This window comes from Crocuta crocuta, unplaced genomic scaffold (assembly GCF_008692635.1).
Source record: "Crocuta crocuta isolate KB4526 unplaced genomic scaffold, BGI_CrCroc_1.0 scaffold70, whole genome shotgun sequence".
Taxonomy (NCBI): Eukaryota; Metazoa; Chordata; class Mammalia; order Carnivora; family Hyaenidae; genus Crocuta; species Crocuta crocuta.
Window position 1 is genome coordinate 6979383 of NW_027528417.1, and position 17571 is coordinate 6996953.

A 17571-nucleotide genomic window follows, 5' to 3' on the forward strand; every position below is an offset into this window, starting at 1 on the left:
CTGTCATGTTGTAAATGTAACAGGCTCTACAAGAGGGAAGGTCAAGAGACGTGCCCACTCAGCTGTACCAAAACGTTTACTCCCACAGGAGTGCAGGGCAGCCCAGACTCAGCTGAGTGAGCTCAAAAGATGGCACCAACAGATTACAGATTGTTTACAATGTACACAGCACTGCCCCAAGAAAACAGCCAGTTGGCAAGAAAATAGGAATGTAGCTATTCATAAATAAAATCTTTCATTTGCTTTTTTTTTAATTTTTTTTAAATTTTTTTTTCTAGGAGAGAGAGAGAGAGAGAGACAGCGTGAGCAGAGGAGGGTCAGAGAGAGAGGGAGATACAGACTCTGAAATAGGCTCCAGGCTCTGAGCTGGGAGTCAGCACAGAGCAGGGCTCGAACCCAGGAACCGCAAGATCATGACCTAAGCGAAAGTCGGACGCTTAACTGACTAAGCCACCCAGGCGCCCCACATTTGCTTTTTAACAAGGTGAAGGAGGGAGTGCCTGAACAGCTCAGTTGATTAAGCATCTGACTCTTCGTTTCAGCTCAGGTCATGATCTCATGGTTCGTGCGTTCGAGCCCCACACTGGGCTCCTTGATGATGGTATGGAGCCTACTTGGGATTCTCTCTCTCTCTCTCTCCTTTCTCTCTCTCTCTCTCTGCCTGTCCCCTGCTCACATGCTGTCTCTGTCTAAATAAATAATCTTTTTTAAAAATTCCATTTAGTATTACTCAGCAATCAAAAAGAATGAAATCTTGCCATTTGCAACTACATCGATGGAACTGGAGGCTATTATGCTAAGTGAAATTAGTCAGAGAAAAGACAAATATCATATGACTTCACTCATATGAGGACTTTAAGATACAAAACAGATGAACATAAGGGAAGGGAAGCAAAAATTATAAAAAACAGGAAGGGGGGCAAACATAAGAGACTTAAATATGGAGAACAAACAGAGGGTTGCTGGAGGGGTTGTAGGAGGGGGATGGGCTAAATGGGTGAGGGGCATCGAGGAACCTACTCCTGAAATCATTGTTGTACTATATATTAACTAATTTGGATGTAAATTAAAAAAATAAATTTAGGGGCACCTGGGTGGCTCAGTCGGTTAAGTGTCCAACTTTGGCTCAGGTCATGATCTCACATTTCGTGGGTTCAAGCCCCACATCGGGCTCTGTGCTGACAGGCAGCTCAGGGCCTGGAGACTGTTTCGGATTTTGTATCTCCCTCTCTCTCTCTCTGACCCTCCCCTGCTCATGCTATCGTTCTCTCCCTCTCAGAAATAAATAAAACATTAAAAAAATAAATAAATTTTAAAAAATCCATTTGCTATTAGATGTCTTATTTTTATCTGTCTGTCAAAAGTCTATGTTAGACAAGCCCTTCGTACCTGAATATGCTGGTAGATGCAGTATCTTTGGATCAAATTTAATTGGTGGTTGTTTCATTATCTGTGGTTGAAACAAAACAAAACACAACCTTTTAAGATGTCTTTTGAGACAGATATCTGTCTTCTGACATAACTCCTATTATCAGGTTATAAATCAAAGAGGACAGTAAAGAACACTATAAAATTTGTCACCAAAAAGAAAAAGAATTCAACAGTGCCCTTTCAAATTAAAATATACAAACACCAATAATAGTTTATAAAAACAAGATCATCTGGGGGCAGCCGGCTGACTCAGTCAGTAGACCATGCGACTCTTATTCTCCGGATCATGAGTTCCAGCCCCACAATGAGGGCAGACTTTACTTTAAATAGACAGACAGACAAAGCTTTGTAGAAAATGAAGCACTTTATCTTGGCTTACTCTTAAGCTAGTCAATCTCTAGGTTACAAATTTAGTCATTCAGGGGCACCTGGTGGCTGAGTCAGTTAAGTGTCCGACTCTGTTTCGGTTCAGGTCATGATCCCACAGTTTCGTGAGTTCGAGCCCCACTGTGAGTACAGAGCCTGCATGGACTTCCCTCTCCACCCCCAACCTCCCCCACCCCCGACTCATGCTATCTTGTTTTCTCTCAAAATAAATAAACTTTAAAGAAAAAGAAGAAGAAATTTAGTCATTCAACAAATATTTATCGGGTACCTGTAATGGTGAGGCACTATGCTAAGTGCTAAGAGGGATACAAATATATATAAGACGTGATCAGAAAGCATGGTCAGAGAGCTGGTACTCAGGTTGGGAAGATAAAACAAACGTGAAATGTCAAAAAAAGAAAAAATACTCAACAATGCAAAATGGGCAGGACATAATTATAGACAGAACGTTTCACAGAGATTTTTTTAAAGTATTAGAGAATGCAACAAGCGCTTTAGGCTGACAAGGTTTATGGAAGAGCTGGAGGGAGGGCTGAGGTTTTCAAGAATAAGAACTTCATGGGTGAAATCAAGAACACACCATGCCAGGAAGATGTAAACAGCACGAATAGGAAAGTACACCATTTTTTTTTTTTTTTTTTTAAGAAACTGGAAAAACGGGTAGTTAGATCCATGAGTTTGGAACAGCCAGGGTACTTCCGCCCTGAGACTTTTAATTTAAAAATTCACCCATCGTTTCCATATCTAACAGCTCCAAAACCTCTCTATAGAGTGTTTTAAAAAGCTTTGCGGGTGCTTTTCTTGCCAGAAATGCAGAGCCTCCCACATACTCCTCATGAGAAACACTTAGAAAAACCCAGCTGGAGGGACAGCCTACAAAACACCTGACAAGCACTCTCAAATATCAAGGTCACGAAGGCCAAGCAAAGACTCAGAAATCACAAGGCCATGAAAGACCAGGACGGAAGGTAAGAGAAAAAGGCCCAACAGCAAAGTGGAACAAGAGACCCAGGGAGAGAAAAAGGGCATCAGTGGTACAAGTGGTAAAATTCAAGTAAATTCGGCAATTTAGTTAATAGCACTGTACCCATGTTAGGTCCCCGGCTTTGCTAACCACACTATGGTCCTGTAAGATGCTAGCATCAGGAGAAGTTGGGTAAAAAGTATACAGAACTCTATTTTTGAACCTTTTCTGTACATCTAAAATTGGAAGTTTAAAAACTAATTTCGACTAAGGCTTCCCCAAATCAGTTAAGTATGGTTATAAAAAGAAATAAACAGAAAGAACATTGTCAAAAGACATCACAAACTGTTCTTAGAAGGTCCACTGGGAAAATGACCCATTTCACATTAAATTTGGCATGATACAGAGTTACTCTGCCAAATACCTGAACTCATAAAAAGAATTAGCTCCATTATGAAAAATAGCTGGGTAATGTATATTAAATGTTGTCTACCTAGAAGATAAATATGCATCTAATAACTTTTTTTTTTTATTTTTGAGAGAGAGACAGACAGAGTGTTGGGGGGGAGGGGACAGAGAGAGAGGGAGACACAATCCAAGGCAGGCTCCAGGCTCTGAGTTGTCAGCACAGAGCCCAAAACAGGGCTCAAAATCACAAACACTAAGATCATGGTCATGACCTGAGCCAAAGTCAGCCACTTAACCAACTGAGCCACCCAGGCACCCCCAGAACCCATTTGTTCTAAATTATACTAATGTGCCCCAGTGAAATGAGAGAACACGGTCATAAATTAAAATGGAAAAAGACATTTTAAAAAAAATTTTTTTAATGTTTTATTTATCTCTGAGAGAGAGAGAGAGACAACGAGAGCAGGGGAGGGTCAGAGAGAGGGGGAGACACAGAATCTGAAGCAGGCTCCAGGCTCTGAGCTAGCTACCCGCACAGAGACTGATGCAGGGCTAGAACCCACAAACCACGAGATCATGACCTGAGCCAAAGTCGGAGGCTTAACTGACTGAGCCACCCAGGCGCCCCGGAAAAAGACATTTTAAAAAGAAGACAAATAAAATACAGAATAGGTAATACAGAGGGACTGAGAAGTTAATTTTTTTTTGTCTTAAGAATACTCACCATCCCCTAGTAACACAGAGGTATATTGCAAGAGACGTGAAGCTACAAAATTCACGCTAGGTATGAAGTGCACCGTGAACCACACCTCCCCAGCCCCCGGTGTCTCCCCACCCTCTGGCCCACGTCCTGGGCNTTCCTGACTCATCCACAACAACAGTGTTTCGTTCGAGAATGTATGGAGAGACAAAAGGAATGAGGACTGAGGTCTAGAAGCCCATGGACTGAGGGGAGGCAGCACTGACGCAGAAGAGGAAGACATTCAGCACTCAGTGAAGGACAAGTAACGCAGGAAGACGAGAGGGTCACACACAGGGTGGTCGTTAGAAATGCAGACGTGGCACAAATGAAATAAAAGACATGAGGAACAGCAAAGAAAAGAAAGCAAACAGTATTTGGGATGAAGGGATCACCAGGATTTCAGCCCTCCATGAAGCCTAAATAAAGCTCAGCCCTCAGCTGATATTTCCCCACCTTTGGGTTGTCAATAATTGGGGTGATGACAAGATCAGAGTCTGTGTAGATGAGCTCTCTCATGTGGGATTCCAGGTCCTGCTGACTCAGGTGTTCACGTGCGATCTGAAATAGGAACAAAAAGGAGGCTTTGTTTCTGTGATTACTGCCGAGAGTTTAAAAAGCGGGATAATAAGGCCCTAAGACATCCCTGGAAGGGTCACCTGTATCCGTGTCCCTCAGATTACTATTCAAAAACACTTTCAGAGGGGCACCCGGGTGGCTCAGTCTGTTAAGTGTCTGACTTCGGCTCAGGTCAGGATCTCACGGTTCGTGGGTTCGAGCCCCGCATCGGGCTCTGTGCTGACAGCCAGCTCAGAGTCTGGGGCCTGTTTTGGATTCTGTGTCTCCCTCTCTCTCTGCCCCTCCCCTGCTCACGCTCTGTCTCTCTGTCTTTCAAAAATAAATAAATGTTAAAAAAAAAATTTTTTTTTTAAAACACTTTCAGAGGGGCCCCTGGGTGGCTCACTTGGTTAAGCATCTGACTTCAGCTCAGGTCATGAACTCATGGTTCATGAGTTCAAGCCCCACGTCAGGCTGTGTGCTGACAGCTCAGAGCCTGGAGCCTGCTTCAGATTCTGTGTCTCCCTCTCTCTCTGACCCCCCCTCCCCACTCATGCAGTCTCTCAAAAATAAATAAATGTTAAAAAAAAAAAATACTTTCAGAAACAGTCTTCTTTGAGCTTCATAAAAATCCTCAGTCCGGTGTATCATCCTTCTCATTGTTACAGGATGAAAAAAAAAAGCTCAGACACAGTAACCAATCTATTCACATTTACCACAAAGGCTAGTTAGGACCAGAAAACAGATCTTCTATAGTTTAAGCTACAATAAGGCAAAATTGTTTTTCAATTACCGGCATTTTTTTTTAAAGCACTTGAACTTTTTATTTTTTATTTTTTTACATTTATTTGTTATTGAGAGACAGAGAGAGAACATGAACGGGGTAGGGACAGAGAGAGAGGGAGACACAGAATCTGAAGCAGGCTCCAGGCTCTGAGCTGTCAGCACAGACCCCAACGCGGGGCCCAAACCCACGAACCGTGAGATCATGACCCAAACTGAAGTCGGACACTCAGTCAACTGAGCCACCCAGGCGCCCCAGCGGCATGGTTTTTAATCATTCATCCACTGAACACTCACCAATTTATTCTGCTTTACAGAATATTCAGTATGAAGTTAAAATTACAGCATAAAAGAATTTCAGGATCAAACACTACCTCACTACCTAAGCGTTAAACACCTCTATCTTCATAAAAGCTAAAGTAGCCTGGGGCGCTCAGTTGGTTAAGCATCCGACTTCGGCTCAGGTCATGATCTTACGTATCATGAGTTCAAGCCCCGCGTCAGGCTCTGTGCTGACAGCTCAGAGCCTGGAGCCTGCTTCAGATTCTGTGTCTCCCTCTCTCTCTGCCCCTCCCCTGCTCCCACTCCTGTCTATCTCTCTCAAAAATGAACATTAAAAAAAATTTTAGGTAATAATAAAACCTAAAGTAGAGTCAACACATAATGTAAAAAACCATATTTGAGATTTTTCTTTGTGTTCTACTTAAACATAACTCATTCCTAGTGCTATGCCATCTTGGGACTTCACATCAGACAAAAAAGGTATTTAAGTATTAAGAACTTTCACTGAAGCAGTTCTTCCTGCCCATGGATCCCATCCCCATACTTTAATAAAAAAAAACCTTTTTGCACCAAAAAAAAAAAAAACTTCCACTGAAACACTGACCAACAAATAGAGCAAAACAGAAAAAAAAAGTGAAGTGAAAAATGAGTAAATTCTCCCAACTGAGGCAAGAGCATGAATAAAGGAATAATTAGCTAACAACCTTCCTAAAAACCAAGACCACCTCCCTCTGCAACTTAGAAAACAGACCTATAAAAATCCATGAAGAATAAAGAAGAACTTTGTAAAACAATGAATTTAATGTTTAAAAGTACAGACATTTAATACAGAAAGACTTCAAAAAAGGCCAAAATGAATGAACTAAAAAATAATATGAGAATTAATTAGTATGGTTGACCAATTAGAAATTTCTATGTAAAAATTAATTTCTTATATATACATGAAATGTATGCACAGTTAACAAATTCTAAAAATGAAATATGCACTCACAATAGCAAAAAATAAAATAGAATTCTCAGGAATAGAGTGATCAAACACTGCAATCTACTAAATGAAAAAAATTAAATTGTAAAATTATGTTCCCTTGTTTGAAAATGAACATGTATGTATAGACTCAGAAGTGGATATACCAAAATATAACCAATGGTTACCCCGGATAATTAAATTACAAGTAGGTTTTCTTTGTCCTCTCGGACATTTTCCAAATTTTCTACAATTATAAAAATTTTGTACTTGAATAAAAGACGATCACTTTAAAATCATACAAGATAAACTCTCATACAACTTATATGACTGCTCAACTATTCTCAATAAAATGATTAAGTGCACTCCTCTACAATAACCATGGCCAGAAGAGAGTCAACAACTGTTATATTTCAAAATGCACTTTTGGGGGCGCCTGGGTGGCTCAGTTGGTTAAGTGTCAGACTTCGGCTCAGGTTGTGATCTCACGGTTAGTGGGTTTGAGCCCTGCATCAGGCTCTGCGCTGACAGCGCAGAGCCTGGAGCCTGTTTCGGATTCTGTGTCTCCCTCTCTCTCTGACCCTCCCCTGCTCACGCTGTCTCTATCTCTGTCTCAAAAATAAATAAAACATTAAAAAAAATAATTTAAAAGAGTAGCAAGTTACTGTGCTACCAGCATGAATAAAGATACAGAGATCAACAGAACAGAGTCCAGAACTAAACCTCACCTTCAAAGTCAAGTGACAGTCCACAAGAATGCCAGGACAATGAACTGGGGAAAGAGAGTCTTTTCAACAAATGGTGCTGAGACAACTGGAAATGTCCATGCAACACAATGAAGCTGAACCATCTCCTACAAAAATTAACTCAAATGGATTTAAGACCTAAAGGTAAAAGCTAAGCATAGACATAAACCTTGGTGACCCTGGAGTAGGCGATGGCTTCTAAATTATGACACCATAAGTCTAAGCAACAACACACACACACACACACACACACACACACACACACACACACACAATTTGAGCTGTATCAAAATTAAAAAGTTCCCCATGCTTCAGGGTGCCTGGATGGCTCAATTGAGCAGCTGACTCTTGATTTCACGTAAGATAATGATCCCACGGTTATCCTGCAGACTCCATGCTGAGTCGTGGAGCTTGCTTGGCATTCTCTCTCTCCCTCTGCCCCTCTCCCCGACTTGTGCTCCCTCTCAAGTAAAAAATAAATCCATAAAAACTAAAGCTTCTGTGCTTCAAAGGACACCACTGGAAAACACAATCCAGAGAATGGAAGATTTATAAATCGCACACCCAGAATATATAAAGAATTCCTTACAACTCAATAAATGAGCAAAGATTTGAAAAGGCACTCTTCCAAAGGAGATACACAAAAAGCCCATAAGCACATGAAAAGATGCTCAATATAATTAGTCATCAGAAATTCACATTAAAACAAGATTAAAACAAGATATTAAAACAAGATCTATAATTCACACCTCCCAGTATGGCTCTAATGCAGCATTATCCACAATGGCCCAAAGATTGAATCAACCCTAGTGGCCAAAGAAGGACGAATGGATAAACACAGTGTGGTACCTACACACAATGAAATATCATTCAACCCTAAAAAGGAATGAAATTCTGACACATGATAGACCTTTAAGACATCATGCTAACTGTAATAAACCAGACACAAAAGGGCTAATTTTTTACGGTCCCACTTACAGGAGATTATTAGGCAAATTCACAGAGGCAGAAAGTAGAACAGTGGCTACTACAGCTTGGAGGAAAAGGAGATGGGGAGCTATTGTTTAGTGGGTACAGAGTCTGAATTTGGGATGAAGAAAAAGTTCTGGAGATGGATAGTGGTGGCAGTGGCACAAAAATGGAAATGCCACAGAACTGTACACTTAAACATAGCTAGGTGGTAAATTTAATGCAACATGTATTTTACCCCAATTAGGAAAAACGACAGACAATAACTGGTTTTTGTCAGAGATGGGGTAAAAACCAAATCCTCACACACCACTGGTGAGAATGTAAAATGGCACAGCTGCCTTGCAAACTAGCATGGCAGTTCTTCGGAAGGTTCAACAGAGTGACCATGTAAGCCTGCAGTTACACTCCTGCAGATGTAAAGAGAAATTCAACGCACACCCACTCAAAACCACGTACGCAAACATTCATAGCAGTGTTGTTCACAACGGCCAAAAGGTGGAGACACAACGCAAATGTCCATCAAATGATGAATGGAGAAATGTGGTATGTACAACAGATTATTTGGCAATAAAAAGGAACAGAGTACCGATACACTATGTTATGTGAAAACAGCCAGTTGCAAAAGATCACATATTGTGTTATTTCATTCATTTGCAATGTCAAGAATTGACGAATTTATCAGGAAAGAAAGATTAGTGGCTGCCTAGGGTAAGAGGGAAGAGAAATGGAGGGGAAATGGGAGTGACTGCTAATAGGTATGGGGTTTCCTTGTGGGATGATGAGTGTTCTCAAACTGACTGTGGGGATGGCTACATGACTGAATATGAGCAAAGCCCCTGAACTGTACGCTTTAATTGGGTGAGTGAAATGGGATGTCAATCAGATCTTACTGAAGCTGTCATCAAAAAAATAACTATGGGGGCGCCTGAGTGGCTCAGTCGGTTGAGCGTCCAACTTCAGCTCAGGTCATGATCTCACAGTTCATGGGTTCAAGCCCCGCGTCGGGCTCTGTGATGACAGCTTAGAGCCTGGAGTCTGCTTCGGATTCTGTGTCTTCCTCTCTCTCTGACCCTCCCCTGCTCACCCTGTCTCTCTTGCTCTCTCTCAGAAATAAATAAAAACATCAAAAATTTTTTTTAAAAAACTATGAATCAAATCTCTTGTCAGAATACTTACCAGAAAAAACAGTGATAATCAAAGAAAATGTTTTAATTGCAAATTGTGTCATGATCACAGATTGGAGATCAACTCGCAACTTTTCTTCTGAGTCTCCATACCTTATGTAAAAAGATAAGAAAGAAAGGAAAGAAAGGAAGGAAGGAAAAGCAAAGCAGGGAAAAAAGAAAAATCCCATCTCTGCTCACCTTGGTTGAAGGAGAAGCCTTCTGTGGTGAATTCTGAGTCATATCCTCAGCAGTACTTAGTCCAACTGCAGTGCTAGTTCTCGGAGTCGGGCGAGAACTGGAAAATACACATGGGTCAACATTACTCAGTGTTCAGAAACTCTATCCTGTTTACTATTATCTGGGAAAAAACACATGTCATGGAAAAAATGGTAGAATGTCAAGATTCTAGGTGATCTACATTGAAACTCTAATTTGTGTTTATACAACACCTTTTCTGTAAGTATCTTCAATTTCCTGACTAATTTATTATTTATTCACAGGCCCTACACTAGATACAGTATTTTCTATTTTAATCAGAAGCTTAGAACATTTTTTTAAGTAGGCTCCATGCCCAGCACACAGCCCAACAAAAGGCTTGGACTCATGGCTCCAAGATCAAGACCTGAGCAGAAATTAAGAGTCAGATGCCCTTGGGGCGCCTGGGGGGCTCAGTTGGACAAGAATCTGACTTTGGCTCAGGTCATGATCTCACGGTTTGTGGGTTTAAGCCCTACATCGCGTTCTGTGCTTACAGCTCGGAGTCTGGATCCTGCTTCAGATTCTGTGTCTCCCTTTCTCCCTCTCTCTGTCCCTCTCCTGCTCGTATTCTGTCTCTCTCTCTCAAAAATAAACATTAAAAAATTTTTTTAAAAAAGTCAGACATCCAACTGACTGAGCTACTCAGACACCCTTGATTTTATTATTTTTTAAATGTATGCTCCTATCAGCAGGATTAACATAATAATATACATCAGTCTACAAAGGGTGGAAAATATTTACAATTCTATTTCAGAAAATATTTGATACGGAAAATCATCTTGGTATCTACATAAGATAAAGAACAAGTTATAATCTGCATCTATATTTTACTGATTCCTCCTGTACTTAAAAATCCTGGTCAGGAGTGCCTGGGTGGCTCAGTTGGTTAAGCATCCAACTTCGGCTCAGGTCATGATCTCACAGTTCGTTGAGTTCGAGCCCCGCATCAGGCTCTGTGCTGACAGCTCAGGACCTGGAGCCTGCTTCAGATTCTGTGTCTCCCTCTCTCTGCCACTCTCCTGTTCACACTCTGTGTTTGTCTCTCTCTCTCTAAAAAATAAACAAACATTTAAAAATTTAAAAATGCTAGTCATACTCTGAGGGTCACCCCATTACCCCTGGATTTGGAGTTCTTCACTTATTAAGAAATTTTTCCACTGAGATCATTAGGGTCTTTTTTTTTTTTAATGTTTATTTATATTTGAGAGAGAGAGAAAAACAGAGTGTGAGCAGGGGAGGGGGCAGAGAGACAGAGACAGAATCTGAAGCAGGCTCTAGGCTCTGAGATATCAGCACAGGGCCCAATGCAGGGCTTGAACTCATGAACCCCAAGATCATGACCTGAACCAAAGTCAGACACTTAATCAACAAGCCATGCAGATGCCTCGATTAGGATCTTTCTTTTTTTTCGTTTCAAATGTTTTATTTATTTCTGAGAGAGAGACAGCATGAGAAGGGGGGGTGGTCAGAGAGAGAGGGAGACACAGAATCTGAAACAGGTTCTGAGCTAGCTGTCAGCACACAGCCCGACGTGGGGCCCGAACCCACAAACCGTGAGATCATGACCTGAGCCGAAGTCGGACGCCTAACCGACTGAGCCACTCAGGTGTCCCCATTAGGATCTTTCTTAATGAATTCCTTCAAACTCCCAAATATCAGGATCCTCATCTCTTTTGCTTACCTGGTTTTGTTCGTTCATAAACAAGTAGTTACTTAATTCACAAAATATGCCAAAGTTTTTAAAAAGCTGAATTAATATCTAGAATGTATATAGATAAAGTCAACAACCTTTATATTTCAATAGGGTAAAACAAGTCAGGAAATTTTAGTTCACTGTTATAACCCCTTTGTCATTAAATAAAACTATTTGTATACAAGAACAAAACTATAAATAAAATATGACACTTAACATTTACATATTATTAAAATTTTAAATACATGGGTCTTAATTATATTAAAATACCATTCTGTTCCCAATAAAATTAGTTCAATGATTACATTATTAAATAATATTACTTAAGCCTCCATACAAAACAACATTTGACATGGCACGCCTGGGTAGCTCAATCGAGTAAGCGTCCAACTTAGGCTCAGGTCATGATCTCATGGTTTGTGACTTTGTCTCCCTCTTTCTCTGTCCCTCCTCTGCTCTCTACCTTGAAAATAAACATTTTTTTAAAAAACTTTTTTAAATTAAAAAATTTTAACAAAAAACACAACCTGTTCTTTCCTCAAAGTCTTTACCCTTAAGCTCAACTGCTAAAATTTCACATTCAATTGTATTTGAAGGGCAAGTTAAAAAATGAGGAGGTTTTAACCCTTATAAATAGGAAACACGGGTGGTTTGCTTAAAAGCTTTTATTTTTTATTTTTTTTAATGTTTATTATTTTTGAGAAACAGAGAGAGAGCATGAGCAGGGGAGGAACAGAGAGAGTGGCAGACACAGAATCCGAAACAGGCTCCAGGCCCTGAGCTGTCAGCACAGAGCCCGACATGAGGCTCGAACCCTCAAACTGGGAGATCATGACCTGAATGGAAGGTGGACGCTTAACCGACTGAGCCACTCAGGTGCCCCTGGTTTGGTTAAAAACTTTTAAAAGTGCACAGCCAAGTCGACATTCCATGGGCCAGCACCTGACTCGAACTTCAAAAGCAGAGTGGTACAGGAATTTGGCATTCACATCCCCGCCCTTCATCTCTGTGGAACACGGTCTGCCAGGACAACAGGTGCTTTGAGAAGCCCTGCCTGCGGTCACGCACGCATTGCTTACTGCTCTGGATCTCACATACCTCAGAAGAAACATGGACTCATTCGGTTGACTGCCAACAGTACTTTTAGGCCGCAACTCAGCTGGATTTTCTGTGGCAGGAAAGAAAAAAACATTTTATGTAAAGGAACCAAAAATATCACGAGCAGGATATGATGCAGGCAGAAATTTAAAAAGAATGATAACAAAAACTAGAAATTCTCAGAAACAGCATCCTCAGCGGCATGAACGTGCTCCAGCGACAGCTCACCTAGTCTGAAAGAGTGACTTAGTCGCTGACTGCTCTTCTCCCCCTTGGCTTGACCACTCTGAGACTTCAAAACCTCCTTGGAATCTTGGGTCCCAGAATGCGGCAACACTTTTCTGCTGTTCAACAGGAGAAAGCCAACACAATCAAACCTATTTTGGAGCTTTCTATAGCATTCTGTGTAGAACAAGAGGTTGGAAAAGTTCATTAAATTACACATAACGCTTGGCAAAGCCGTGGAGTTAGGTGAGCATTGTCACCGAGTAGCTCAAGTGAGCACTTACTATGCATGAGGCTTTGTACTGACTGTGTGTCCAAACACCTTATCCCTGAGAAAAATAAATAGCAATAAATTGGGCAAGTGAACCAGAACTCAAAGTCCCAGTAAACCGGCAGTGAGCATCCCTCTTCTTTCTCCCCTCCCAGGACTGCCTGGCCTGGACTCCAACGCACGAGTACAGAGCCCCTAAGAGAGGCCTTCTATTTCTGCTCTAAGAAACAGGAAAGGGGACTCCGAAGGGTCAGAATAGAGGAAATGCCACGGTTTACTTTTTTTCTGTTTCCACTGTATGCTGTCCCCCCCACCAGGTAACCTAGAGCAGTGAGCTGTCAACGGCAGCTCGTAGCCAGTGGCTCAGACTGAAGGAGGGCATCTTCTCGAGCCAGAGAGCTAGGATCGGAAGAACAGGAGGCAAATCCCTGCTACTGTGCCCTTTTCTCTCCTCTCTCGCGGTCCTCCTGCCACTGAGCCCCAAACACATCCAGCAAGAACTAGAAACTGTAATACACCATGACTAAGCGGGTCTTATCATGGGACTGCCAAGGCTGGCTCGCTCTTTGAAAACCAGAGTCTGAAGAAGAAAAACCACATGATCTTCAACTGATACAAGAAGGCGTTTGACAAAATTCAACAATCATTCGAACTGAAGAAGGGCAGCTATGCAAACCTCCAGCTCATCGTACTTAACGGCAAAGGCTGATTGCTTTCGTCCTAAAGGCAGAAACCAGGCAAAGACGTTCACTTTCACCACTCCTGATCTGATGTCTTACTGAAAAAGTCCTAGCAAGGACAATTAGGCAAGAAGAGAAACCATGCGCATACAGATTAACAAGGAAGACAGCAAACTGAGGTCAGAGGTCTCCTGGGCCTTGCGGACACTGGGAACCAAGACGAGAGCCCCGCTTTCTGTTAGTCCCCACAGAGTGTAACATCACGGTGGGAACATGGTTGAAGCTCACTGAATCAAAGAAACCCAAGTTTGAGACAGACTTTAAATAGAATTCAGACTTCTGTATCCAATACACTGAATTTGCCAAGACGAAACTCAAGAATCATACAACCATTCACCACTGAATAAGTTGAAGGGGGAGAGTCAATTATTGGGCCTTTATTTGACTACTCTTCACCTTGTTCTATTTTTTTTATGTCTTTATTTTATTTTGAGAGACAGAGAGCAAGCAGGGGAGGGGAAGAAAGGGACACACAGAATCTGAAGCAGGCTCCAGGCTCTGAGCCGTCAGCACAGAGCCCGATGCGGGACTCAAGCCCATGGACTGTGAGATCATGAACTGAGCCAAAGTCAGACACTTAACTGACTTAGCCACCCAGGTGCCCCTCTTCACTTTGTTCTCAATACCATCATTTTTTAAAGTGTCCGGGGCTAAGAAGATTTTATAATAACAATGCAGTATATTAGTCAGATCAGACAGGATTAGACAGGATCAGACTAGGTTATGCTGTGGTAACATACAACCCATAGATTCCTGTGGCTTAGAACCTCCTAACTCCAGGGGCGCCTGGGCGGCACAGTCGGTTAGGCATCCAACTTCGGCTCAGGTCATGATCTCACGGTTTGTGGGTTTGAGCCCCGTGTCAGGCTCTGTGCTGACAGCTCAGAGCCTGGAGCCTGTTTCAGATTCTGTATCTCCCTCTCTCCCTGACTCTCCCCTGCTCACGCTGTCTGTCTCTCTCTCTCAGAAAGAAATAAAAAACATTAAAAAAATTTTTTTAAAGAATCTCCTAACTCTGCCGCTCTCAGGCACATGGCCACTGAAGGCTGGCTTATCACAGTCACTAAAGACCCAGCCTGACAGCAACTCCATTTGGACATTTTCTTCCCAATTAGCTCATCAGGAGGAAGAAGTGTGGCCAATCTCTTACTGGCTCTTCAGGTGTCTATGGAGAATGAACACACATCACTTCTGCTCACCTTTCATTAACCAAACCAAGTGACATGACCACACTCAACTTGAAAGGGGGTAAGGAGATCCCACCATGTGCTTGCAAGGTGGGAAGTGAGTTATATTTGCTGAACAGAACTCATGACTACCATACTCAGTCACTGACTGGAGAATAAACAACTGATCAGAAAAATGAGCAAAATTGAGAACACAGAAGGTCACAACTAAAGCCATACTTAAACAAATGCTTGATTTTCTCCTATATGAAAGCAGACAAATTCACATCGTTGATGCTGCATTATTACAACAGTAATCACTATGACCATCTGATAGCCACGTCCCCCCACAAAGACAAGCCTACACGCTACCTGAAGGAGGAATTCTCAGTGCTCGATTCATGGTCTCTCCTAGCAAAGGCATCCTTCCAAAATGAATGCTGCAGTAGGCCTGCCCAAGTTAATCTGTACAAAACATAAATGTTAAAACTCTCTCTTAACAGGATTTACCACACATAATTCCCAAGTCACATCCCAATTACGTATATCAGATTTTATAATTTATAAATTTCTCTATTCAATGTACCTCTGCACTTCTTTCATACTTTACTTGCATTGCAGTATACAATTAACCTCTTAGCAACACTCTAAAAAATAATTCAGAACCCTTAAATGGTACAGAATGAGTCTAAAAACTAAATATTAGAGGGGTGCCCGGGTGGCTCTGTCGGTTAAATGTCCGACTTCAGCTCAGGTCATGATCTCGCGGTTCATGGGTTCAAGCCCCGCATCGGGCTCCATGCTTACAGCCAGCTCAGAGTCTGGAGCCTGTTTCAGATTCTGTGTCTCCCTCTCTCTCTGACCCTCCCCTGCTCACGCTGCCTCTCTCTGTTTCTCTCTCTCTCTCTCTCAGAAATAAATAAAATATTTAAAAAAAAAAACTATTAGAAGTCTCAGGTTCATATTGCATGCAGCCTGATGAAAACATTTTCGGTTCTCCAAATAGTCTATGAAGAGGGCCTATAATTAGCTTAAAATTTTATTTATTATTATTTTTTTAATTTTTTTTTTTTTTTTGAGTGTGAGAGCATGAGCAAGGGGGAGAGACAGAGAGGGAAACAGAAGATCCAAAGAGGGCTCTGCACTGACAGCAGCAAGCCCAATGCAGAGCTCAAACTCACAAACCACGAGGTCATGACCCAAGCCGAAGTCGGACACTCAACCAGCTGAGCGCCCAGGTGCCCCTTTAGCTTAAAATTTAAAGTAAATATATCATTATCAATCTATAATTCTATCATCCTTTATTCTACATACCCTACCTGCTTCATGACTTTCAGTTTTGGGACTTCACTTTTAAAATTTCACTTAGAAATAAGCAAGAAAATCAACCTCATGATTTTACAGTCATATGTCCGTGTAGGAATCAAATGTTATCCAGCTCTTTGCCCACGTTAAAATGACTTGAGGCTGAGGTGGCTTAGTCAGTTGGACATCTGACTGCTGACTTCAGCTCAGGTCATGATCGCAGGGTCGTGGGTAAGGATCCACAATGAGCACGGGGCCTGCTAGGGATTCTCTTTCTCTCAGCTCCACCCCTGCCTCTGCCCTTTCCCCCCCACTCGTGCACCCTAAAATAAAATTGTTAAAAATAAAGACTTTAGGCTGAACCAAAAAGCCAGACTCACTTACAAAGCATAAATTTTTACTACTAATAAGAGTATGCTCTGGTTATAATCATCAGGCACAGAATGGCTAAGCCTGACTAAAATTTCAATACAAAAAAGAAAACTTGACTCTTCAAAATGTCTCTATTGGAACAAAAACTACTCTGATCAAAATCAAAACATGATTAATAAAGAGAAGGAATCTGTCATCACATATAGTATCTTTTTTTTTTTTACAAAGAGCTCTTAAAAAACACTAACAGAGAAATAAAAATTGCCAATAAAGTGAAATTTCTTTCTTGTCACCTTAGCAAAATGTGTAAGGTCAATAATCTAGTGTAGGTAACACTGGGAGGGAAGGGGTTGTCTAGTGGTGTTACACCAGCGCACATTCCAAGAATGTAGCAAATGCACCCAACTATTTCACATTCTTAGCCTCTGGCCACCAACTCCACTTTCAGAAACCTCTTAACGGTAACTGCCTAAAGGAACAATAAATACACAAAAGGGTATTTACTGTAGCAGCATATGTAATATTCTAAATCAAGAAATCCTCCAGGGGCACTTGGGTGGCTCAGTCAGTTAAGCATCCAACTCTTGATTTCAGCTCAGGTCATTACCTCAGAGTTTGTGAGTTCAAGCCCCTCATCAGGCTCTGCACTGACAATGTGGAGCGTGCTTGAGATTCGGACTTTTCTGCTCTCTGCCCCTCCCCTGCTCACTCACATGCTTGCTCGCTCGCGCTCTCTCTCTCTCTCAAAAATAAACAGATGTTCAAAAAGAAAAAAAGAAAAAGAAAAAGAAATACTCTAGGGTGGCCTGGATGGCTCACTCACTCACTCAGTTAAGCTTCTGACTCCTGGATTTGGGCTCAGGTCATGACCTCATGGTTCTTGAGTTTGAGCCCCATGATGGGCTCTCCACTCACACCACAGAGCCTGCTTGGGATTCTCTCTCCTCCCTCTGCCCCTTCCCTGTTTGTGCTTCTGTGCTATCTCTCAAAAAAAAAAAAAAAAAAAAAGGGGGGGGCAGAGGGGGGAAAAAAAAAAAAACAAG

At 41.7% G+C, this 17571-nt stretch overlaps 1 protein-coding gene across 1 annotated transcript in view; it reads right to left on the reverse strand.

The window, feature by feature from the left end:
- The window catches only part of ULK4 (unc-51 like kinase 4), a 540134-nt gene that overhangs the window by 505360 nt on the left and 17203 nt on the right, over nt 1-17571 (reverse strand). The window contains exons 8-13 of the mRNA XM_077754339.1: nt 15224-15316; nt 12678-12793; nt 12450-12519; nt 9599-9695; nt 4386-4490; nt 1390-1450 (exon numbers count right to left, since the gene is read on the reverse strand). Of these exons, the coding sequence (XP_077610465.1) occupies nt 1390-1450; nt 4386-4490; nt 9599-9695; nt 12450-12519; nt 12678-12793; nt 15224-15316 (542 nt within the window). The remainder of the gene's footprint in view (nt 1-1389; nt 1451-4385; nt 4491-9598; nt 9696-12449; nt 12520-12677; nt 12794-15223; nt 15317-17571) is intronic.